Source organism: Ruditapes philippinarum, unplaced genomic scaffold (genome assembly GCF_026571515.1).
Source record: "Ruditapes philippinarum isolate M1 unplaced genomic scaffold, ASM2657151v2 ctg1308_1_1_1_1, whole genome shotgun sequence".
Taxonomy (NCBI): Eukaryota; Metazoa; Mollusca; class Bivalvia; order Venerida; family Veneridae; genus Ruditapes; species Ruditapes philippinarum.
Genome location: NW_026858950.1, coordinates 82,777 through 108,825, shown reverse-complemented (window position 1 = coordinate 108,825; position 26,049 = coordinate 82,777). Strand labels below are relative to the sequence as shown.

Below are 26,049 nucleotides of genomic sequence, written 5' to 3'. Positions count from 1 at the left end.
AGCGTCAAGCTTACATGATTCTATTTTAAGTGTTATTTTTCAAAATTTCGTTCAGCTTTTTAAAGTACACTTGATGGTCAATATTTTAAACATGGCAAGATCAGTTCGTGGTTATAACCTTTAAGATTTTGTGAGACATCACAGCACGATTATCATCTTCACATGTGTCACTGGGAGGGTCATCTTCAATAAAGCTTTAAATACAGCTGTAAAATGTGAGAATTGCAACTATCCGCTGATTTTAATAGATAATTATGTTCTCAACTTTTTTCGACAAGTGACAAAAATTTCCATTTTACTTATATGCTATTAGTTATTATTAGAATTATAGATTATATGGACCAGTATGAAGACCTAGCTTATATAACCCGAGCCTCTATACACCGGTTATATACTTAGTGTATATAGGGTCATATAACCTATCAAAGGCCCTTAAAACGACTTTGTAATGCAGCACAGTACAATTCCTTTCTTTGATCAAAACATTTTAAAAAAAAAATTCCATTAGCAGCCGCCAAAACCGTCACGACATTACAAACATGATGTGTTAAAGGTCCATTATGCCTTAGAAATGCCATCAGTTTGATCACTCTGATACTTTATTTTATTTTTAGTATGCCTTGTTACCGTTTCCAAAAATTTACTCATTTGCCACATAGTTCTTCTTTGGCTCTATTGGCAGTTGGTATTATAATAATAATGAATAAGTATTTTGTATGGAAGTCGAAATAGTATTTTGTTTACATTTTGCTACCTTTATGACACATTACTGCCGTTCAGTGCTACAATCCTTCAGTTGTTAGACATCTAAAATGCTCTAAATCCTTTTTAAATACATTATTAAACTGTTGGCCACTCCTCTCGGCTTAAGTCAGGACATCGGCATCTGAGTCGTAAGGCGGACAAGCTTTTGAAGTCAAGGCCCCTGTGACCTCAAAATCAATAGGGGTCATCTAATGACTAACCTCCATGCCAAATATGAAGACCGCGGGTTACAGGAATCTTAAGTTATTAGACGGACCAGACTTTTTAGTCAATGCCCGTCTGACCTTGACCTTTGACCTAGTGACCTCAAAATCAATAGGGGCCATCTACTGGTCATAACCAACCTCAATACCAACTATGAAGACTGTTGACCAACTCATTCTAAAGGGATTGAGCGGACAAGTTTTTGAAGTCAAGGCCCCTGTCACCTTGACCTTTAACCCAGTGACCTCAAAAGCAAAAGGGGTTATCTAATGGTCATGACCAACGTCCATGCCAAATATGAAGACTGTGGGTCAAAGGAATCTAAAGTTATTGGGCGGACAAGGAAAAACCAAAGGACGGCCGGACGGACAAGCTGATTTGAGTATTGCATGTATATGTTTAACAGCTTATGAAAGCAGCGGCGAATGTGTAGTAATGTGTCGTAAAGGGAACAAAGTAGTATCTAATACTTATTCATTATAACTATACCACATGTCAACCAGACAAAAGAAGCAAAGATAGTTCATCGATGTGGCAAATGAGTATTTTTTGGAAAGAAGATAACAAAAAAATAAGTGTTTGTGAAATAAATGATAGCATGATTGCGGCATAATGGTACGGAATGCCGTTAGGGCCATTGCCTATGAATGTGTTGATCTGAAACGCGATAGTCGATAGTACGATGATGAAAACGCGAAATCACGAAACTACGATGGTGAAAATGCGAAAGCACGATGATGAAAACGCGAAAGTACGATGATGAAAACGCGACAGTACGATACTACGATGATGAAAGCGCGATAAACTATCGTGTTTTCACCATCGTACTGTCGCGTTTTCACCATCGTAGTTTCGTGATTTCGCGTTTTCATCATCGTACTGTCGTGTTTTCATCATCGTACTATCGCGTTTTCACCATCGTACGATCGCGTTTTCACCATCGTACTATCGCGTTTTCATCATCGTACTGTCGTGTTTTCATCATCGTACTATCGCGTTTTCACCATCGTACTGTTGTGATTTCATCATCGTACTATCGCGTTTTCATCATCGTACTTTCGCGTTTTCACCATCGTAGTTTCGTGATTTCGTGTTTCACCATCGTACTATCGACAATCGCGTTTCAGATTAACACATTCATAGGCGATGGCCCTTACGGCATTCCGGAATGCCGTTAGGGCCATCGCCTATGAATGGTTTGGTCTGAAACTCGATACTCGACAGTACGATGATGAAAACGCGAAATCACGAAACTACGATGGTGAAAACGTGACAGTACGATGGTGAAAACACGATAGTTTATCGCGTTTTCATCATCGTAGTATCGTACTGTCGCGATTTCATCATCGTACTATCGCGTTTTCATCATCGTGCTTTCGCGTTTTCACCATCGTAGTTTCGTGATTTCGCGTTTTCACCATCGTACTATCGACTATCGCGTTTTAGATCAACACATTTATAGGCGATGGCCCTAACGGCATTCCGTATAATGGGCCTTTAATTGTACTATAGAAATTTTAAGCTTATTGTTTTATACAATGTATGTCCAAACCCACTCCTTTCTAAGTAACATTACAATATTTAACGGGAACACCGAACAATGCATGCATGTTGACTTAAGTACTGTAAGTCATATAAGATGACAAAAATAGCTTTTTAAAAATAAATATGATTTATTTCATGACTAGTTTGCAAACATGTGCTTTTTCATGGAATATGTCAATAGTTACCAGCTATCGCGACTTTTTGGCCCTCTCCGTCAAACTTCGTGCGGGTATTTCGAATGCGATTTCAGGTTGCGGGATTACAATAAGATTTTAGAAAAAAAACATGGGGATTTCATTGTCAACAGGTTTTACTGTACTCACGATGCTGGGAGTATATTAAACTAAGAAGCGGGTGTAAATAGACACGGTGTGCAGTGAAACTGTTTTCTTTCACCCACCGGAGTTTAAGCTGGCGGGTTATTTGTACAAATATATCGCTGCGATTTTAAGATTTGTGGTTTTGTAATTAGTTCGCTTTAAGTGAAGGATATATTTAACATGTAGACACAAGCTGTATTTCACCAGTCTCGCTAAATGCAACATCATCCCACGTTCGGAATCCTTCAGAGATGATCGACAAGTTTTTTTGTTAACATCTTATAAAAGTTTCTGAAATACGATTTAATCAAGACTATCATCTAAAACTTAATAGACCTAGAAATGTAAATGCGACAATAAAACAAGGATTTATGTCGAGTTTCTTATTAACTGAAAGTGGATACAGTATGTGAAAGGATAAAATCAATGTTATTCTGTCCACAAAGTTTTTGGATTTAATGACTAGTCTTGTGTCAATAAACATGTCACTGAAAAGGTAAATACTTTTTTGTGCCTTTTAATTCTTTTAAACGTCTGTCATCATTACATATATAATAAAATAAGATATCTATCTATTTTCAAAGAATGTTTGAGAAATATTTTATACAGATATGTGTACTGAAGTGAAGAAGTTAAATCAATTCGATAAATATATGAATTAATATCTTTACATCTTCTAAAATGCATAAAATGACATCACATTAATATGCGTATTTTTCTTGTTTTATTTTATTTAGATATATTTATTTTCTGGTAAATATCTATAATTTTTTATTCAAAATTTAACTTATAAATAGTGACTTATAATAACATGTAATAGCGGATTGTTAAAAAAAAATACCATAAGTCTTAACTCTAATAAGAAAAGTAAAAAATAAAAACACAACAGTTTTCATAAAGTAATTAATTTATCATACAATAAGCATGTTTTATTTTATTTTTATTTTATTATTAATATCATTATTATTAATATCATTATTGTTATCATTATTATTATTATTATTGTTGTTGTTGTATTTTTACATTATTCTACTATTTATAGATTACAGTAGAGTACCTTAAGACAAAACTTGCCAACTTTAAAATCTTATAATATCAGGAAATTCACTCTAATGTCGTTTATATAGCACACTATAATACTTTACCGAAATTGATAAATATTTTGTATCAATTAGAAAATCACATTATGGAGTAACATTTTTTTAAACATCGTAAACTGATATAAATATCAAGGGTATTTAGTGAAAAGCGCTAACTGCATGTTTAATATTTAAATGATTGATATGTTTTTTTAATATCGCTAAGTCGTTTTCGCTGCACGGGTGATTAGATATTTTTTGTGAAATATTAAAAAAAAAATATGATTACTAGCGGAGCACATGGGGTGGTGAGAGATTAGTTTTTATCAAGTTCAGAAAGTCCGTGCTTTGCAAAGCAACTTGGGATAGGTCGCTTATAATATTTCATATTATTAAATAATGCATACAATCATCAATTTTGAAACTTAATCTATTGGCAATGTTAAAAAAAATCATAAATACATTTCTTAAATAGCTCTGCTGCATGCATAGATCGAAATGATTTATTTGGCGTTAGTAAGTACGTTTAATTAAATAAACAATGCATATATTCGTTATTGCCAACATGCACGCGACGTTGTTATCACGATACCCTTGTGATTGTAGAACTTCGGAGTAGATTTTTAATTGGCGGGCATGCACACATTCTATTGTACTGTATCTTATGTAAGACATTTGTTCACCGCACAGATGTATCAAAGCGGAAGGAAAACTATCTTAGATAGAAATGATACTACTGGTGTAGTATAGAATGCATTTATGAAACGTTCCGGGCAGAATTCATGTATTAAAACCAAGAAAGAAATTTAAACAATTCAATAATTTTTTGGCACACTTATTGAAAACTCGCGAGTCGTAAGTTTACAGTACAACCTCGACAAAGCAACACCTTTAATGATACAAAGATTTTTGGTTGTTGTTGAGAGAAGTTGCTTTAAGACGGGTTAAATTTTATCATAAGTCCTACTTTTAGCAGAATTGAAACTGTAGATGTAAAGAGGGTACTTGTTCTACAGGAGTCCGCTATATGGAGGTTGCATAATACATGTATACCAATTTCTATCTTGAACAGTTCGTATGGTGAACCATAATAATTTATCAATTGACGTGTGTTTTTATTTGTAAATGATAACTATACATCTAACATGCACAGAGTGCACAATTCTTGCATGGTTTTAAAGACACACAAATATTTTGTCATATTTATTTAAGAAATGAAATGCGTTTAACCGTGACATATCTATGCATAAATAGTATATGGGCTTCGAGTGCATAGTAATAAAGTCACGTGAGCGTTATTGAATCGAGGCGTTCTATTAAACGAATCCAGCACCTTAATGTTAAATATCTCTTATTTATAAACAACATTAATACAAGTGTGGTCCAAAACATGCTCTGAAAAACTAAACTAGAAAATGTAACAATACTTCAAGATACTTCAAGAATCTCCCTCGTTTTATTAACTTTGTGACAAGAGTTATTTCTAACGGGGGAGATTTCGACAGACAATTGTAGTAACATTAAGATTACGTGCTTCTTGAAATTCCAGGAGTAATGTAAACTCATAGACTCGTGGGAAATCTAGTTTATATGCAGGGGTTTATTAAGAGTCGTGCAGCGGTAATAACAAGCAAATATATATACTATAAAAATGAAAATAAAAAATGCTTGTAATATCAGTAAAAATCAAAAGTAGGTAAATATGAAATTAAGTGCTACCTATGACGCGGAAAGCTGTTATGATTTAATAACAAGTTTTTTTAGTAAGATATTATTTCTTACCATGTTAGTGCATTTAGTACTACATTAATTCAGTTTTCGCTCGTTTTTCTAATGCATTATTGATTACCACTATACTCGCTTTGCTGATATGTTAATAAATCTAATTGGTTAATTTATTCGAACTGAAGTTTTATTGTTAATAGCAAAAACTTTAGGCATGTTGGCAGTTTTGCACAATTAACTTCTGTGATATGCACACACACAAAAACGGGTATATTTTGGTAAATTAAAAACACATTTGTTTATTAGCATGATTTGGTGCACTAATGCACAAAATGTGGATAAGCGTAGATCTGATTATTTTACAACAGCAATACAAAAAGTATTTCGGCGCATATTATTTGCATCACGTGCGGGCACCTGCGTAGAACAACAAACAAGTAGCATTCACAGCATTTCTCGACCCTTTTCGTCAAACTTCGGGTAAGAATAACAGTCGAGGAGTTCCGATTGCATTTACAGCTTCCTCACATGAAACAATGCGTTATTCCTGCCGGGATTCGAACCAGCAGGGTGAGGGACAAGTGGTATAAAAATGGTTTCGTACCCATACAATTTACCAAATAATTTATTTGTGTATTCATGCTGCAACACATTTACTTTTAGAAATTAAGTCCATACGTAATTGTCACGCCGCTTTCGTAAATAAACGCTTGTCAATGGTACCAGCTAATAACAAATAAAATAATAATAATATAATAAAAAAAAACCGTCCAAAAGAGCGTTAGACTGTGAATTAGGTAACCCGGGTTCGTTTTCCGGACGGTGCAGGTACAGGTCACTTTCGTTTTGATTGATCATGCAATCCTCTATATGGTCATTCACACTGTACCTCTGCTCTGGGATGTACAAAAGTTACTCGTTCCTTGCAAAAGTGAATGCAACTAGTACTGGTAAACTGCTTGATAGCATGCACAGGAACGATGAGGTCGACATTTAACATTCCCAATTTAATTTTCCCAGATAGGTTTACAAAATTTCTTCTATACAAATTCAAATCGTTTTTATTTTCTTCTAGCTACATCTATTACTTAATTGGTCCCTCTTCAGAAATGTCAAAATTCAATTAAGATCCTATATAGAAATTTACGACAACATATAGCAGGCTAAGATCGTGAAACACGGTCATGTCACAGTTGTGAATAAATTAATTGTGTGAAATTTTACTTTTTTACAGACAAACACAAAGTTCAGGAGTTCAGATATCTCATTTCATACTGCAAAACATATTTTAACATATTTCAGAAAAGTAGTTTATTTTTTCGTATTTCAAAATGTTTAAAACTAAAATTTAAACGCAAATAATTTGATTTTTAATTGATGTTTTGTAAATTGCTGCTATTGAATTTAGAATAATGTTGCAATGGTAGTTCTCCTCGTGGTCACCATGGACTCTGTGATCGAGCGGTAGAGGTCGCTTTTGTCGTCTTATGTTTATTAATCACAATATAACTATGATAGCTTAAAAAGGACCAATTGCTAGCATATCACTAGTATATATGGCTAAATCTCATTAACTGTATGGCTAAATTTTGTTTAACTCGTGGCCAAATCGCATGCTATTTGTGGCTTAATCTCATATTACTTATGGCTAAATCTTATATAATTCGTGGCTAAATCTCATATAATTCATGGCTAAATTTCATATATTATTTAAATTAAACTATTTCTTATTTAATGTAAACCTAAATCTCGTTTAATTCATGGCTAAATCTTATATAATTCATGGCTAAATCTCATACTATTTATGGCTAAATCTCATAAATGTGTGAGTAAATCTCATATAAAATGTATGGGTAAATCCCGTACAATCCATTGTTTAATTATTTAGAAAATAATTATTACAAAATCGTGTAGTAAAATCTATATCTTATGTTAAACCTTTCAGCTTAGGATAGTTTTTATTTGTTTGGGTCGTCAGACCAAACAAATAATGGTAGCGATATTTTAGACTCTGGTGTGCTTCTTTTGCAAATACCAGAAGTAGTCCAAACTCCTCGAAGCGGTTATTTCCCTTTATAAGTACACTAACGCCGAAAAATTAAGGGAAAACCATTGCGTAAAAATTGCAAAAGGGTTACAAATTCTAATTTAGAACAATGTGGTTTTCACCGTAGTCGAGGAGTTACACGCTCGGTTAGTAAGCGAGTGATCCGGAGTTCAAATCCCAGTTAAGGCAACTTTTTTTAATTGTTTAAGCCAAATAAACATTGAGTTGAATATCAGTGTTACAATTAGCCTTATAGCCAATTTACTACAGTCATAACACTAAAAAAAGCAGTGGTGGCACTATACAAATACAAATTGGTTCATAATCTCACAACCTTCACCTTTCTGACATTCTGTGACCCAAACAAAGTCAGCGCCTTCTGTGCTTTGATTTGTTAGCTCAGGTGACACGCTTATTTCCCGGCACATGGACAGATCCAATTACATCTTATCATCATACAATTAATTGTTTAATGCAACATTTCAATAATTTAAACAAATTTATTTTCCTTTTTCTGCTACACGCTCAGAACTGAATGAAATTGTTATCATGATCGATTATATTCTAACATTTTAAAACTGATTATATGCAACGAAATGATATAAACGATCGCAATCGCTTTTGGGACAGCATGGTACAAAAGCAGATCCTCAGTGTCTTCACCAATCGGAACGTCTTCGGCTTTTGTCCAAAGTAATATTCTTATCCGAAGACTGACGGAAAAGGTCGAAAAGTTGCGATTGTATCTTCTCTGCATTCGGAACTTCCTCGGCTATTATCTATAATAACCTTATCCGAAGACTGACGGAAAGGGCCGAGTAGTTGCGATTGTCTTCTCTGATACCAATCGGAACATCTCGGCTATTATCAACAATAATAACTTTATCGGAAAGGGGCGAACAGTTTTTATTGCTCTGGTAGGCTACACATTATTAATATTTCAGCAGCCGATATTATTTCCCAGCATGCAATTTTACGTTAGAAAATTACGTGACTCGCATTTAAGTAGCATACTTACACCTGCTTTAGATATATAAATAAATAAAAATGTTTTAATATTTGTGACAACATAAAACAGTACATCGACTGTTAACTTAACAAAGTATCATTTGTTGTGGTATATATTTTTAAAGATATAAATCACATATATTAACAAAAATATTAAAATCAGTATATCAAACTGTAAAGAGGTTACATTCAAACATATAATTTACGATTTCACGCAGATTTCCCCTTTAAAGTGCTCAATTACAGGTGTTTTATTTTCTTATTTTTCAAAACTTATTTTTCTCGTCCCCCACAAAGGTTAATGATAGTGGGGATCCAAAGTATCGATCTCTTGTAAACGCAACTGTTTGTTGATTGGTTGATAGTGGTCACATGGTAGAAAGATATCAATGACGTCATCAAATAAGACAAAAACTCCTAACTGACTATAAGCAAAGTTAAAATTTACTTTTAAAAAAATATGTTATTTTATAAGGTTTCCTTTTTTGCAAAAAAAGTCATTTTTCCAATTAGTTTTAAATTCGGATCTCTTTTTTATTTTTATTTTTGGTATGTGCTATGATAGAAAATTGACACACGTAATATGCCAGTGTAAAAAGTGTTACTGATTCAGAAAAAAAAATATTTTAAAAACAAAGTTTATTTAGAAAAAAAACATTCAAAAGTAAATACTTATAATTATGTTCTTTGAATTGACAAAAGCCTCCTATAGTGACTATTTACTAGTACATGATGCACATCATTATATAAGAGATTGTTTGATTAAAGTAACATTTCCTTAAGCGAGAAAATATAATCTCATTGCTTAGTACTTGTTTTTTGAGATTATATATGCTGGTGCATGCTGATTTATTTCATGTCAAAATATTATACAAATTTAACAAACTTTGTTTTTTATGTTTTAATATAGCATTTTAGTACAAAAATCGAGACCGTGTATACCTAGCAATGCATAAGACGCCGGCATTTTTTATTGGTATTGGTTTCAAAGATAAAAAATCAGACAAATTATTAAAACATTAATGTCTTAAAAGGTGAAAATGTAAACCTTAGCTGGAGTAGTGGTGATGAAAATCCTTGTGGTTAATTCACTAAGTGATATTAAATAGGATAGATATTATCAGTGTATACCATTTGTGCTTATAGCTACTGTTATATATGTGTGTTTTTATTTTGCATTGATTTATAAAGGAAAAAAGAAAAAAAATATTAAACCCAATTTGTTACATGTTAGGTACCTGTACAGAAAAAAACCCAACAAAAACCAACAAAAAAAACCCCACAAAACAACAACAAAAACAGACAAACCAAACAAACCGGCAAATAAGTCAAGATTGAAAGTCTTATTGGAATCACGTAAATTTTCTCTCACATGAAGGCAGCAATAGTCCTCGAGAGCATTATTTGTCATCAATTTTTAAAATCCATTTGTACTCCAGGTATAATTAACTTCTGATTATGATGGCTGATTTAGTACGCTTTTGCGCGGCACGCCAAACGTCGCGTTGTCGTGCGGTGTGTTGTCGCGATGTAACATTGTCGCTCGGTTCAAATTGAAGGATTGGCTTATAAGCCAAGCGACAGGGCGACATTGCAGCAACGCGCCGCACGACAACGCGCCCTTTCGAGTGCCGTGCTAGAGACAGGACGAAAAGACGAAAGTCCTACAACGCGCCGTTTGGCGCTTTGTTGTGTTGTCGCTAGCGCCAACTAGACGCACAAAGAGCGTACCAACTCAGCCATCATATCTGGTACCTTATTAGTACATGAACCTTCTATAGTTATATACTAGTAGCTAAAAATGTTGTTAGACATTAGGATTCCTACACCATATCATCATGCATATGCAAAGCCACGTGCTACGTGTATTTAAACGATATAACGAATGATTATATCTTATAAACGAAATTTTTAAACGGTTTTGTATAGTTTAAACGAAATATTATACAAATGGCAGGAAAATAGTAAGTGTGTTTAGTGCCACCTTCAGGATTTTAAAAGCGTATGTCATATCGTATAACTGTAACAGCAGAATGGTATATAGCATGTCCTTTGTTATATTAATCGGAACAGCTCGGCTATTATCAATAATAATCTTATCCGCAGTTAGACGGAAAGGGCCGAGAAGATGCGATTGTAGTTATATTTGCTTATTTACAATACATATACACTTGAATATTTTCTCAGATTCCTAAAACTAAACTCGAGTCAATCTAGACTTGACTGATTGAGGTCCATTCAGTTCAAACACGTAAATCTGTTTGAGAAATTGCAAAGCATTTGTAAAAACATTTTTGGCTACAGGTTTGACATTACAAAAAAACAAACGGTGTGATTAAAAAACACTTGGCAGAGTTTCTATTACCTGTACTTGATTATGTTACTTAAGTTTGAAACAATTATGTCGGAAGAAAAAAATGCTTTCGGTTTATAAATGGCTGTTAGGTACTTTTAGTTCAATGGAAAGGGAAAAACGCTTTTACTGCATTTAAAGTAAATTGTTTAAAATCAGTATCACAAGCGCGTCAAGAATAGATAAAATCTGTGTTGACATTATTTGACATTATTGTAGTTATAACCACGTTTTTTCCCAAAACCGTTCGTTTATTTTGTTTACCATGGTCAAAACATCTGGGAATCAAGACAACATCGTTTGCAATTGCAAGTAGTCCAATCTTATACAGAATTACTACGCGCACAACGCTTCTTTATTTCAATTTTTTATTTTATATTTTCCTTTTCCATCAATACTCAATGTATAAAATGTAAAATTGTAAAATAAAAAGACAAACAAAACTTAGTGACTTATATAATGATTGCACCCTAGTCGTCTGTTTTATTTGATATTTTAATGACATGTTCAACTCATATTATTGAAAAAGAAGCCGGCAAAACATACCAATAAAAACTGATTTACCTAGAAGTAAAAGTACTTAAACTTATGTCATTTCAGAAAATAGAAATGAATGTTTGTGTTAATGTTTCACTATTAATATACATGTATTAAATTTTAAATAACATCTTTCTATTTATTTCTTGTTTGTAGTTATTTTAACGGTTAAATATTGCAGCATTGCCGCTCAACAATGACAAACCTACTTTTTTGAACATTCAATCAGGCACATGTTTATACATGTACGAATATAAACGTAATGGCGGCAGATCCACGTTACTCGAATTCCGTTTGTCTCGAAGTGAAATGCCCAGTCCCTTGAGTTCCGAGTTACCGAGAGTCAACTGTATTACATTAGAGTGCACTGTCGTATGCAAGTTTATTAGATACACATTAATATCGTATATGTTGGTGCAATAACAAATACCAGGTATCTAATTAGTTTCATAAGTACTTAACGATTATCCATACAGTACCATTAAATTAAGCACCTAAATCCAGTCAATTACCATCAAGCTTTATCTATAAATTTTGTTGGCCATGTTTAAGGATGACAATACTTATAAAAATAGGTACCGCAAAACGTCAGAAATATCTGCAGACTTGTTTTAACTTGGTGAGCATTCAATGCGTCACCATATATTGTGAACCATTCAAAGAATAACGTTGTTTGTTTCCCCCAATTGAAGTGGTGTGAGAACGCAGTCGTAGAATGAAATGAAATTGTTTTGGAGGGGATAAGAGGTTAGTAAAAGAGGTATATGCGTTCCCGATAAAATTAAATACACGCATTTTACATATTGATACTAAGAGCACGTGTTCATTGTTAATCAATTATATATAAGCATAGTTCTTTTTGAAAAAAATCTACTTTTCACTTACGGAACAATAACAACTTTTTGGCTCAAGAAAAATAGTTGAGGTGTTCCGATTGAAAACGGAAGCGGTGCAAGAAATACTGGATGACACCTTAAAAACGAAAATTATAAGATAAAAATGAAAGATTTTTTTTATCTGATTCCCCGTTCATAGGCCTTGAACGTCTACGTGTTACTTGGAAGTAGCGTAAATGTATTGTTTAACATTTGCATCGCTGAGTATATATATCTATTCTAGTGTAATTGAAAGGTAGAGAATTCTCAAGTAATCTAAGAAAATTGTTAATTAGATTACCATACATAAAAAACCACATCTAATTGCTCTGAAGATAGACAGTAATGTTGCTTCTTTCACTGAACTCTATCATTTAAATCTTCAATGTCGAAACCCTTGTAGAAAAAAATAACAAAAAATAATGATTCTAATTGGGATTTGTATTCTGATGCATTTTCTGTAAGAAACAATTATTGGTGAGGAATTTGCCAGACAGTTGTTTTAACAGATGAATATAAAAGTTTGATTTTTATTAATGCACTGAGCGTGCTTATCCGTCTTATTTATAATCTACAACAAGTATATGATTTTCAAGATTGTTTAAAGAGTATTTTTTTAGAAAAAAGTGTACTTAAAATAGCATGATTTGGAAATCATTACGGAAACGATGTGGGGTTCTTACGATACCTGATATATATTTGAGGGAAGATATTTGAGATATATTTTTATACAGACAAACCTGTAAAAAAGGCCACCCAAAGGAGAGACCACACATTACCTTTATAGACAAGTGGGCTTTATTCGGAATTATTGCTGTAGTATTTTTATCAATGAAGGTTTGTCAAAGAGAGGTTTTCATTTACAGGATGGTCTTTATAGGGGGGTGGTCTTTATCACAGGTTTGACAATACTCTCAAGATAAAAACCCTCTCATATTTTGATAATTGTACCTATCTGTACTTAAGGTATTGTAAACATCGAGATATAATAATATAATCTTGACATACTGCTCTTTAAGGAAAAGATTTTAGCATATTAGAATTAACATAAAGTATAACGTTTTTTGGTCCACTGGTTATATAACACAAAAGTGCTCACATTCATTACCTAAAGTCAATCAAACAAATAAATCAAAACGATTGATCAAACAAAAATATATATGATATTTTATGAAGATGGTGTACTTTTAACACTGGTGTTGCGTCAGTATGGAATAAATATGAACAGACGAATATATCATTAGTTATAAAGATTTTTGACGGGTTATATGACCCTATATAAACGGTTGTTTTGAAATATAACCCGAGTCGGTAGGCTACTGGGAATATTCTCAAATGTTAAATGTCAAAGCAAGCGTTGACTTTTTATCAAAAACTTCACTTGTATTTCAACTTGAATCTGGTAATAATAATTTATTTCATCTTCTTTATGATCAACACTTGCAAGACGAGTGAATGGTAAACATATTTTAATGGTTTCTTTGACAGTATAAAATGTAAAGCGGAAAATGCATGGCGGTTCGTCTTTGAAATTCGATGTCGTGAAACCTTGAACGAAAACTATCGAAGCACAGGAAACGGTCTTAAAAACATGGAAAACTGTTATACAATTTACGAGTAGCATTTAGTATATAAGATCATTTTCAAATAGATAAATACTAACTCTTCTCCTGTATATTGACGGATTGATTTTAATCCGTATAAGAATTTGAATTATTTAATGATTTAATAATTCATTATAAATATGCATACATCTGCTCTCGGGCTTAACAAGACGGGAAGTTATTTGAAAAATACCCCGCCATGATGGATCAATACTGCATCATAAAATACATGTCTATACCGTTTATTACATGAGAAAATAAAATATGATTCTCAATGTAAAAATACTATAACTGGCTTCGTATTAAAACGTCTAAATAACTCAGATGGAAAGCATTTGATCTACCGGCATTGAATCAGCCAAAACATGTACTCGTCAAGGAATCTTTTCTAAGTGACAATTAAGTAAACAACAATATTTCCAAAACTGGAAAATAATGATAATAATGATGATGATAATGATAATAATAAAATAATAATAATAATAAAAAAACAGATAAAAAATGTTTAAAAACACGCAATGATTTAATAAATTAAAGTTTGCAATAAAGTGTCATGCGCAGTTACTACATCCTTTACGTCGATTATTGAAAAGGTATGCGGTCGAGTACTATATTGCACCAAAAATTTTGTTTCCTTAATTTTTACTTAAAAACCTTTTCGCAACAAATGTTGCGAAATACGTTAATAGGTTTTTTGTTGTTGTTGTTTTTTTTGATTTAACGAACATAATAAAGATCTTTATCAAATACAAATTTTATCATTCTTGTGCGAAGATGATCACGCTTTGTGCACACTCCATTTTGTGTTGTGATGGTAATTATATGCACAAACATGTTTATATTTAACAAAAAGTATAAGATAAAATTTATATCACAAAATTCGATTTTCGTACAAAATTATTGTACGGGGTCGTGATAATAATAATAATGCTTTGAATTCAAATGATTGCTGGCATTATCTCTGCAGAAAAAAACATTTCAGGTTTTATCTAATAAGTCAGACGAAGAAAATGCGTCACGTGGCGTGCTATATCTAACCATATCGACCATAATTACGTCATTTTGAAGTTATTAATATAAGCCTAATCACGATATATACTCGACTAGCGGCTCGCGTTATATATGTAAACAACTGTTTATATAGAGCCATATAACCTGTCAAAAATCCATATAACTAGTAATATAAAAAACGTTTGTTTGGAAATATTACCCGAGCCAGGGTCTTTCTATTTGAAAGATTTTGCCCGATAAAAGTGCACGCATCTTCGTGAATATCTTTTTGTCTGATCAATCGTTTTGATTTATTTTATTTTTTCAGGAAAAAAGAAAGTTTTTTTTCCATAACATGACAGCAATCGTGTTTAACGTCACGATTATCCAATGATAATGAAGTATAATAGAGCTTATATCAATGCCACGATTATCCAATAAAAAGCGACGTTACAATCGTGCGGTATAATAAGAAACGGTTATCATAATTGCATTTACTACCAACACCAACACCTATTGCATTTACTTTGACGATGCAATATATAAAAATACACATTTATATACAAAAGTTTTCATATGTATGCAAACAAAAAGGACGAACATAAAAAAATATATATAATTCGGTAAATGTTTAGTGAGTTACCTATTTATGTACTTTACATATACGATTAGATCTTGACCATCATAAAATAAAACAATTAGACAATAATTTCAGATAATTAAAATAACAGCTCATTTAAGTTCGGTCAACATATTATACGGAAAGAAGCGAACTATGCCGAGTATTGCCGAGGAGGGGTTACTCCAACAGTATGTTTATTCAAACAGATGTGACAGTATTTCTAAAATATGTAGGATTGTTTGCTGACAGGTTATTTGCTCAATGTTCTTTATAATTATACAGTGAATGAAATAGTTCACTGAAGGCGTCAGACGTTCTATCTATCTTCAACAATATTATAAGTTTGTTTATATGCCTGTATAACTAATTAGAGACAGATATTTTGGTTACGGATGATGTGAGTTCCAAAAGTTCATGCAAGGTTTTGGATAAAAGTACACACACAAAAACTTTGAAAGTTACTGGTTGTCCATCGTCAGCCGTACTTATTTGTTGTTGACCAGCACAATAGTGGTTCCATTTTTTAATTTGATTTTAACCAGACATAGTTACCTCTTTAAGGGCGAAATGTCCATGTTTCGTCATTTGACATGTTTTCGTCGGAAATGCAACGCTTAGAGCTTAGAAAATTAGACAGTGGCAACGTTTAGTGTACATCTATAAAGTATATTAAAGTCATGACTTTTCGTCACACAGCGTTAATTTTAGGATGTTTTGTACATCTGCTCCCCGCATAAATCTTTAATAGGTGACCTTATCTTCAACTAGATTTTTCTACAATTCGAAAAAGAATTTACCATACTTGTATTTTACATAGAATTTATGGTATTATGTACAGATCCCTGCCATGTTTCTAGGGACAATGTCAAAATGTAGACTTATATACGTCATGGCTTACCCGAGCACAAGATGTGTGTATTTGAAAGTCAAGTGAGCAATATAAGCCACATTAAGGCCTTTATGTCTGTCATTTGTTCTTTTAAGCCATGGACTGTCAAACTGGCGATCCGGGATGATTTCCGGACGTTACGTACAGGCCAATTTCGTTGAGATTGACCATAAAATCTTTTCAACGGTCATTCGCGCTGTAAATCAGCTCTGGCATACACGAAAGTTATCAATTCCTTGCGAAATTCAAAGCGACTAGTACTGGTAAACTGCTTGATAGTCTGCATCGGAACGATTCAGTGGTTGAACTGTGCTCTGGTGAATTCAAAGTGGCTTATTGCCGTGATCAATTACCAACACAATCTCCGTCACTTGGCCTCTGAACTCAATAGAGACACAGTTTGTTCAATTAATAGAACGATCTTCATTATATCCAAATGCCCGCTTTGACACGACGATTTGTTTGGCATTACAGAACAAGCACCGAGACATTGCTCTATGACTCAAACCTCCTACAAGTATGCACTCCATAAACGGTAAAAGTGTTTAATACTTGACATAATGCCATCTTAAATAATTCATTGACATCTGACGTACGTCAATTAAGTAACCGGAAGTAAGTGACATGAAACAATCTCTAAACAAAACCGTGACTTTCGTGCAGATGTCTTTGGCATTCTTCCAAAATTTTGTTTAGCGATTCACGATTATTTACATTAAATAAATAAGAAAAGGTTTAATAAAAAAATAAAAAAGTATACTACACATTGTAGCTTTTATAACGCATTCGAAGTCATTGATATTTAAATTAAAATGTTATATATATTATAGTATAATAATAAATAAAAAATGTAATATTTAATGTTATATTCAAATTTAATATTTAATGTTACATTAAATGTAATATTAAATGTAATATTTTATGTAATATTAAGTGTTATATTGAATGTAAAATCTATTGTAATATAATTTTAATGTTACTGTATATTTAATATAATGTTTAATGTAATTTTAATGTTATATTTAATGTAATAATCTAATGTAATATTTCATGTCGTATTGATATAAGCTAAATGTGCAATGTTGTTTAACATGTGCTTGCGTGATTAAAGTATTTTGTTTACTTTTACCCAAATACAAAATACCTGTTACCAACGATAAAATACTTTCCTAAAATACTTTCTTTTGTAAGAATAAAGATAGAAATGTGATAGCTTTCACTATATAATAAAATAAAACAACATAGACACCTGCAATAACAGATTGAATATTAATACTTTATTACTAAAGTATGACTTTTCATTTTAGCAGACGATATCTTGTTGTGAAATACAAAGAATCTCTCTGCCAGCACAGCAATAAATTGTATACATATAGATGTTACATCTCTTACATATGTTATCATATGTATTATACGTGTAATAGAGTGAATACATAGCGCCGCGAATATTTATATAATTACGAAACATCTTATATTAAATAATATTAAAGGGGTTTCAGGTCAAAAATAATATCATTTGTGTGCGTTTCTTAAATAATAATTGTATTTTTCCCATTGAGGACTTCATGGGAAGTTATTAAAAGAATGAATCAATAAACAATATATCGAAATTCGAAAATTCGCCCCCATAAGTACTTCAAGTACTTTGATTGAACAAAAGTCTGCAAAATTGTCAACAAAATTGTCAAAAATATTTTCATTGACAGCAAAATTGTTGGCAAAATTGTCAGCAATATTCTCAGCAAAGTTCTCAATAATATTGTCATTGTCAGGAAAATAGTGAGCAATAGTGTCAACAAATTTGTCAGCAAAAGTCTCGGTGCATATAACTAAGCAATGTTTATACAAAGAATGATACAATATAGAATAGACAACTCATTGCAGTTAAGATAAGGTGCTGTTACACCAAAACTGTTATAATCATTTTATAACGTTACAATAGTCTAAGTATCATTAACATAAATTTTACCTTAAAGGCACATTATATCTCAGAAATCAATATTTGTTTTAATTCTTCTTATGTTTTTGTAATAAAATTAGAGCTTCTTAGAGGTTAAACAGCTTCAGAAAGTGACGTTGAATGTGTAATTATTTGTTGTACAGGTAGCAAAATGTAAACAAAGTAGTATTTTGACTTTCATGCAAAATACTAACTCACTATAATAAAAAAATTATACCAATTGCCAAAGAAAAAAAAGCAAAGTTATTACTATATAAATTATATTATTTGGAAGACTTAAATAGCTTTAAAGAAGTCTGCTATGGATTGGAAACAACGCCCACTACGAATGAAGCAAGCAACAAAACAAAACAAACGAACATGAACAACATAAACAGCAAAATATTGTTGTCTGTAGCAGCAGCTGCAGCAATTGCTCTATCTTTTATCTATTAGTCATTGTGAAATCAGTCATAACTAAATGATATGAAATTGTCGTCTGAGTGGGAACATGTTCTTGTAAGATTAAAGAACAAGTACAAGTAAGTGAGAGACCACAAATAAACATCTTATATTCCAATAACCTTAATTAACTTTCATGTTTATCGTTAAAATGGAAGTTTTCATAACGCTTACAGTGGTAATAGAACATTAAAGATAATTAAATCCCGGCATGGAGTGACAAATAAAAATATCTCACGATTCATTCATAGCGATAAGTAAGATAAGTGGCACTTTAAACGTTTATAGCATTCCATAAAATGTCAAGGTCACGAAGAATTTCTCGATTACTATCAGTTTTAATAAATGTTTGTTGTTGTTGTTTTTGTAAATATGTTGTTTTTTGTATTTGTTTGCAGGTTAATTTTTTATTTCTTTATTATTGTTTTTTTTTTATTTATTCTTTTAATTTTATTTATTTAATAATCTTGCTTTTATTTTATTTTATTCATGTTTAGGGCAAGGGATATTTAATTTTAATCGTTTTTATTGTTGCCATTTTTTCTTTTAACTCGATGTTTATTAGAAAAGGATGATAAGCTTTATTGAATCTTAATATTGGTGGACAAAAACAAAACCATATATTACCTTTCATCATATGGTCAGATAATTGATAAATATATGGAATGCGTAAACTATCACGTATTTCCGGTGTCATTTTTCGATTAATCTTTATTATGGCAACATGCATCCTATATTAACCAAAATGCTTATCTTCATCTCCATATGAGTCATATAATATCCATTGGAAAATTATATTTTAGAGTTTCCCATGGTAAATTGTTATCTTGGACTTTTCCAATGGGAAAATAATCTATGATATTTCCAATGGGTGAATTATCTTTGATTATGGGTCATACAATGTACATGGGCTATTTTTATTTTAGATGTTTCCTCTGGGAAATTATTATCTTGGACTTTTCCAATGGGAAAATAATCTATGATACGTGGGAGAATTATCTTTGATTATGGGTTATACTATGTACATGGGCTATTTTTATTATAGCCGTTTTCCATGGGAAAATATTATCTTGGATTTTTCCAATGGAAAAATAATCTGTGCTATATCCAATGGGTGAATTATCTTTGATTATGGGTAATGCGTACAATGTACATGTTTTTTTTTTCATTTTAGCTGTTTCCCATGGCAAAAATATTACTTTGGACATTTCCAATGGGAAATGATCTATGGTAAAATTATTTTTGATGATGGGTCATACAATGTACATGGGCTTTTTTTATTTTAGACGTTTCCCATGGGAAAATATTATCTTGGACTTTTAGAATGGGAAAATGATCTATGATGTATCCAATGGGAGAATTACCTTTGATAATTATGGGTCATACAATTTACATAGCCTATTTATTTTAGACGTTTCCCATGGGAAAATATTTTATCCAATGGGAGAAATATCTTTGATTATGGGACATACAATGTATAAAGGCTATTTTTATTTCAGACGTTTCCAATGGGAAAATATTCTATTGGACTTTTCCAATGCAATGGAAAATGATTTATGATATATCCAATCGGAGAATTATCTTTGATTATGGGTAACACAATGTACATAGGCTATTTTTATTTGTGGCGTTTTCCATGGGAAAATATTACCTTAGACTTTTCCAAAAGGAAAATGATCTCTGATAAATCCAATGGGAGAATTATCTTCGATCGTGAGTCATACAATGTACATAGGCTATTTCTATTTTATCCGATTTCCATGGGAAAATATTAATACTAAAAGGATCTATCATGATATTTTGATTATTCCCATTGGAAAAGAAGTCCATATATTTCCCATGTTGGATATTAAGCTTGGATGTTTCCATTGGAAAGGAATATCTGGATGGTTTCCATACACAAATATATTTTCCATTGGGAAATTGGTCTAGGATATTTCTGATAAAATTATTTTGGAAATCTCCCTTGGCAGATTTTGGGCAATTCCCATTGGGTAAAATTCCGACAATTACCATGCGAATAATGATCTTGGAAGAAATACAGCGTTTCCATTGGCTGACAAAAAAGTTGGACACTAAAAATAAATAGAAAACATTTTCTGTTAGCTATCTATCTATACGCTGTTTTAAAAATAAAACACAGCACAGAGGGTCTCATAGCATTAATGTGGTTTCCCAGTCAGCCGCAAACTTTGCACGGACCTCAGTCTTTGACTTCGAAGTATATTGCGTGGTGGTTTTATATAACATCGCTTTTTCTTGTAAAATGTACTCAAATTGTTGGCAGTCAGCTTATATTACGCGTGCTTTTGTTAAATAGTCCTCGCAAAATTTTAACGGTCCAACAAAAAAATTATAGTGCCTGGTCAAGCAGTCACTATCCTTTTTGAATATTTTACTATTTAAAGGCTCGCTGACTCTTATATTAATAAAGAAGGAACACATACATGTATAATATAATACAATAATAAGTTTTAACATATTTCCCAACTTGCCAAATATACTTTTCTCTGTCTATTTTAACGTCATTTGATTTTAAAATAAAGCACATAGATGATGCAACCATAACGCATATATCGTGAGCTTAGTGCGGAATAGTTGAGATAAAAGAAGAGAAGTGTTTCATACCAATCCATAATATCTTAATGAGAACATTGATTGATAAATATATGATTATTTGCAGAAATTTTTAAAGATTTGTACCGGACTATGTACTCGCTACGGTGTTTACAACTTCTGGTATTCGTATGATGGTGTTTTTCTTTAGAATTACAGCACGTGTTGCACTTGTGGTTTGTAACACGGAAACCGGAAGTTGGTGACACGAACTCTTCTTCCTACACTCTCATGAAGGAAGCAATGTGTCATTATAACGGACTATTTCCGACAGTTTTATTCGATGATTTCATCTAATCCTGTTTAACCTTCGACCTGCATGCAGCGATCAGAATAGCCCTTGCAAATAACTTGGTACGAGACTAGGTACAAATACTTTTTTAGATTTTAAAGACTCTCTGTCATTTGGCTAAAACCATTTGGAACTATTTCTCAAGGAATGACACGCATATTAAAAATGCAAACATGATAAATAGAATATCAAAACAAGAGTCTGATATCACAAAATTTATCAGGCAAGTGTCACGGTTCAGAACTGTTCACTATTTAGGGGGAAAATGTGTGAGCGGCCGGATAGCTCAGTCGGTAGAGCCGCGGTGCGGTATTCCGAGAGTCCCGGGTTCAAGTCCCGGTCAGCCTGCACATTTTTCTCACCCTGTGACACAAGGCTAAGAGAAAAAAGGAGAAGATTTTTTTTATCATTTTCAGAGTAATTAGGCAGTAACACTTTTTTTAATTTTGATCAAGAGATAAATTAAAAAAAATAATAAAAAAAACGAGCAGACGAGAAATTCCTAAACATGCAAACGATGAAAGTAAATAGTCATTAAAATTTGTTATTTCTTGTTACATGAAAATTTGATTCAGTAACCTCATCAATTAACATATCACGTGATTTTAAAATGCATGCATTTTATTACAGTTTAATGAATTGTGTCATAGTTGATATTATGATTCCTTGAATACGTTTTATTTTTACTAGCGATTGTTCGTGCCTTTAAAAAAAGATTAAATTACTTTTTACTTATTAATTATGTATATATTTATAAATTGTTCACATACGTTTTGATAAGATGTGTACACGAACATTGTGTTAATTTTAATAAAAGTATATGATACTGCTATTTCTAATTAAAGGCCCGTTATGCTTCAGAAATGATTTTATTTTCATTTCTCAAAAACCTTTTATTTATTCTTTGTGTCCTACTATAGTTTACAAAAAATAATTCTCGTCGTTGGCCAATATCAAAACCGCATTTTTTGCTCTTGTTGTATTTTGGCAATTTGTAAAAATATAGTCATTTATTATTTTGAATGGAAGCCAAAATACTACATTGTTTACATTTTGCTACTTTTATGACAAAAAAATCACAGTCAGCGCTACTTTCTTCATGTGATAATCATTCAAAATGCTCTAAACTTATCATTTTAATATTATAAAATTCATGCTTGCCTTTTCAAAATCATTTCTGAGGCATAATGTGCATTTAACCTTCAGCATTTAGGTCCTAGTCAGGTAAACAAGTGTTAGTAAATTTGTGACAAGGTGGGTTTGATGTAAATTTGTCTATGGTTTGAAAATGCAGTGAAGCAGCGTTATGAACTTGAACACTGTGCAACTCTGTCTCTAATTTAAGTTGTGAGGTAGTCTAGTATCAAAAGCTTCAGACATCTCGAGCGTTGAGGTGAAACTGCAATTAGTGTCAACATCTTTCGGATTGTTCACAATTGCAGACGACATTTGTAATATAATATGATGTAATGATATGATTGAAATGCACATTTATTCTTTATTACTTAAATTCAACACCTACATTATACCCACCTATGTTAACAAATGAGTTTTTATATCAGTCACATCAGCTATTTTAACGGCCTTAAGACGGTGTTTGTAATTTTACCACATCGTTCTTTTCACTTAAATTAATAGATGAAAAGAATACAACTTTAAAAATGTAGATGAATTGAAATAACTCAGAAGTTTAGAATTACGTTGCATTTAATACAAATTAGTTTAGCTTATCTCCTCGTAAATCATAAAGTAAGTCACTATAATACTAGATTTCATTTAATAGGTGTGTGAAAAACGTGAAATTATGGGTAAATTGCGAACTTTTTATGCTACCTACAGTTAGAAATATTCACGATTAAATCAGACATATTTTTACCACTTGAAAGATTTTTTCCTACTTATGTAGAACCTAATATGCTAGCTGTATAGTAGAGTTCTTATCATTTATCTATTTAGTTACTTATATTATTGTTTGATTGATTGATTGATTGATTGGTTGATTGATTGACTTATTTATTTATTTATTTATTTCATTTTATTTATTTTGTTTACGTATTTAATCTATTTACTTATTTATTTTATCATTTTATTTACTTATTTATCTATTTTATTATTCGATTATTTATTTATTTATCATTTCATTTTATTTATTCATTTATTTCATTTTTATTTGTATGTGCGGGACAGTCTTATGCTCTTTTATTCCGTCATGAGAGTTCTGTATGCAACAATCAGAAGACAATCTTATATCAATATTTAAAGAGTAAATCCCATACAGTTGTATAAATCTTTTGTTGATCATAAAGCTTCAGCTTTACATTATGATTCCGCTAAGCTTGTGCACACATTTAAGTACACGTATCATCAAAAGTACAAACCCAAAATAAGACAGCATGCTAGTACATAAATATATATATACATTATATTACCATAATAACATTACATAGACAACACAATATAATTTAAAAACATACACACTTTACTTCGTTTCCCTGATAATTGTTGTGCAAACTCTTAAAAATGCAAAAATAATAAAAGAAAATAAATAGATATTTGATTATATGTAAGTAGTGATGCTGGACAAAGTTTAACTTTATCATTAAGGATTGCAAGCTTACTTATATTGTTCTAACATGGGAATAATTAAAATTCCAAGAACAAAAACACGAGCATTTCTTTCCATAATGCGTAGGATTGTTTCCTGACAAGGTTTTGATAGAAATGATTGAGTTTTGTTACAGAAGCCGAATTACCGTCTATCTGTGGCAATGTTCATGTGTTCATACGCCTGGTTTATACATCAGCACATTTCTTGGGTTACTTAGGTAATCTGTGTTTGTTATTTTACTGCAATTGATTTATGTAAGTTTTTTTGTAAACTGTAAAACAATATATTTGTATTTCTGCCAAAGTCATTGAGTAACCAGCTGGGAAAATGGCGTCCGTATACAATGAACACTAAACGGGCAGAATAAAAGTCGTCTGCATCTTTCTTCCTACATGTTTTTCAACAAGGCGTCTACTTTGTTTTTTTTGATGAGTTCGTGAATAGTTTCAATGTTTCTATTTCTAGTATAAATTTAACGTTTGACTTCGACTACAAAGGAAGTGTTTTTTACTTTGTTTTATACTCAAATGATGAAACCGGAAGTGTACACTTGGTGTCGGTATCAAAGTGCGCAAAATGCATTTATTAGCTAAACAATGGTTTACTTTTAATTAAAATTTTACATACATCATCATATCTAACATCATCTTATAAAGATAAAACAAACTCATATAATGAATATTTTTGGCATTTACGGGAAGGCAATATTTCATTGTATCAGAATTGTGACTTTGATAAGATGTGACGTCATTATACGATCATGGTCCGAGAATTTAACCACATTCTACAAGTTAAAATTCCAATTTCTGGTATATTGGTCATAAAAAAACTGTCACAGAATGTGCACTGATCAATGAAAATCTTGAAATTTTGAGACAAACCTCATTGCCTGGTCCCATATTTCACAGATATATTTCCAAACATTGTTTAACATTTTAAATAAGGATTATTTTTATTATTTTTATCTTGTATACATTTATATTTTCAGGATCAGATTTACCATTCCATTAGTACTGCTGTACATACATTTCACCGCTAGATCGGCAAGTGCTCAAGAAAATCAAAAGGTACGTATTTTTTTTTCACCATTGTTAATATGAATTGCTTGGCCATCCTAAAAAAATAAGTTACATTAGTGTGATTTTGCGAATTATTAAAATAAGTTATAGTTAGTGCGGTTTTGTCCGTATGCTGTCATTATTATATCCATCCCTAATTGTTCATAATATCTGATGGGAGTATATATTTTAATGCAAATATGTACTGGGCAAATGAGAAACAATTATATACAGAAGCTGACAAGATATGGTGTGTTGTCTTCAAGCTGACACTATATTAGTTATGGCATTATTTCGGTACATAGTCTCAATTCAAAGAGAATTACGAAAACGTTAACGGGCCTCCAATAAGTGAGATCATGATGTGTATATATATGTTAAATATATCACTGGGCTCCTTTGTTGTTGTCCTCAATTGATACAAGAAAGAAATATCTCATCAGCGCGTATATAGTCCATTACGTGTCAATCTGTAATAAACCTTTTAAAAATAAAAAAATGTTTCCATGAC

The 26,049-nt window shown here is 31.8% G+C and overlaps 1 protein-coding gene across 2 annotated transcripts in view; it reads left to right on the top strand.

The window, feature by feature from the left end:
* The first annotated feature begins 2,866 nt into the window (after nucleotides 1–2,866).
* LOC132754758 (thrombospondin type-1 domain-containing protein 4-like) overlaps nucleotides 2,867–26,049 on the top strand; it is a 53,404-nt gene continuing 30,221 nt past the window's right edge. The window contains exons 1-2 of one of the 2 annotated variants that reach the window (XM_060745447.1): nucleotides 2,867–3,330; nucleotides 25,469–25,547. In XM_060745447.1, coding sequence (XP_060601430.1) covers nucleotides 3,293–3,330; nucleotides 25,469–25,547 — 117 coding nt within the window. In that variant the 5' untranslated portion in view covers nucleotides 2,867–3,292. The remainder of the gene's footprint in view (nucleotides 3,331–25,468; nucleotides 25,548–26,049) is intronic. The other variant, XM_060745448.1, reaches the window with a different exon arrangement.